Source organism: Orycteropus afer, unplaced genomic scaffold (assembly GCF_000298275.1).
Source record: "Orycteropus afer afer isolate SDZICR_OR568_19922 unplaced genomic scaffold, OryAfe1.0 scaffold00689, whole genome shotgun sequence".
NCBI classification, from domain to species: Eukaryota; Metazoa; Chordata; class Mammalia; order Tubulidentata; family Orycteropodidae; genus Orycteropus; species Orycteropus afer.
In genome coordinates, this window is record NW_006922276.1 from 518,982 (window position 1) to 520,195 (window position 1,214).

Below are 1,214 nucleotides of genomic sequence, written 5' to 3' on the forward strand. Positions count from 1 at the left end.
TGCCTTAGGCACTATGCTACTGGAGTTTCCTTAAAAACAAAAACAAACAATGAAAGTTGCCCCAAGAGGACCCCACATCATGGAGCCTTCCTGTGTGTGAGTCAAACTGTCTGCACAGGGTTTCCAAGGCTGACGTTTTCAGAAACAGTTGCCAGGCCTTTCTTCTGAGGTCCCTCTGGGTGAACAAAAAACCTCCCACCTTCCTGTGAGCAGCTGAGCACGCTAACCATTGCAGCACCCAGGGCTCTCCAGGAGGCAGGGACAGCCACACATCCAGGAACCTCAGTCTGAAATTCTTTGCAATGCCTGGTCCGGGACAGCTAATTCTCTCTCTGAATGTCAAAGAAAGCCCACTGCACACCCTGCGCAGTTAAACAAACTTGGCATTACTTAAGTACTAAGAGCAGAAACCACAACTACGGCAAATACGAGAAGGAAATATAGGTAAACGTTGAGCAATTTCTGGACGGGGAAAGAAAATCTAACCGTGAAAGCAGCACAGTAAATCAGGAAAGATGGCTGGGATTGTCTGTATAACCTACAACTCCCACATCAGCAGGAGCTCTGGTGGTGTAGTGCCTAAGGCACCTGCTGCTAACCAGAAGGCTGGCGGTTCAAACCCACCAGCCACTCCTCGGAAGGAAGGTTGGGCAATCTACCAGCCTCGGAAACCCAAGGAGGGGTCGCTATGAGTTGGGGCCGACTGACCCCACGGCATGTAACAACACAACCCACATCACCAACGAGGAACAGAGTGAAAGGTAAGTCTGCGGAAATAACCCTGAAAAAGATGGCGTTTCTGCAGCAAACTGGTCGTGCTTTCTCTGCCTTGTTGACAAGCATACGATTCGCCTCTCACTGACGTTTCTCTTACAGCGCTGTGTCTGGCCTATGACGATGAGAAAAAGGATGGTGAGTTCTCTCCCCCTTTAACTCAACTGCTTTCTGCATTTCAAGTCCGGTGACCTTCCCCCCCTCACCCCTGGTTTCTTAGAAGGGTCTCTGTGGTCATCAAGATGAAGAGTCAAATGAACACTAACCAGCAGTCATCCCAAGGATCAGTTCCGCTTGTAAGAGTATTTCTTAGAAAGACGCAACCCAAAGCTGACACTAAACCCCGTGCCATCGATTCCAACTCACAGCGCCCCTAGAGGACAGTGTAGAACTACCCCGTGGGGTTTCTGACGCTGTCAATCTTCACAGAAACTGACTGC

At 49.8% G+C, this 1,214-nt stretch overlaps 1 protein-coding gene across 1 annotated transcript in view; it reads left to right on the forward strand.

The window, feature by feature from the left end:
• Nucleotides 1–1,214, forward strand: part of VSTM1 (V-set and transmembrane domain containing 1) — a 7,572-nt gene that overhangs the window by 2,509 nt on the left and 3,849 nt on the right. Inside the window, exon 2 of the mRNA XM_042783124.1 lies at nucleotides 877–920. Within this exon, the coding sequence (XP_042639058.1) occupies nucleotides 877–920 (44 nt within the window). The remainder of the gene's footprint in view (nucleotides 1–876; nucleotides 921–1,214) is intronic.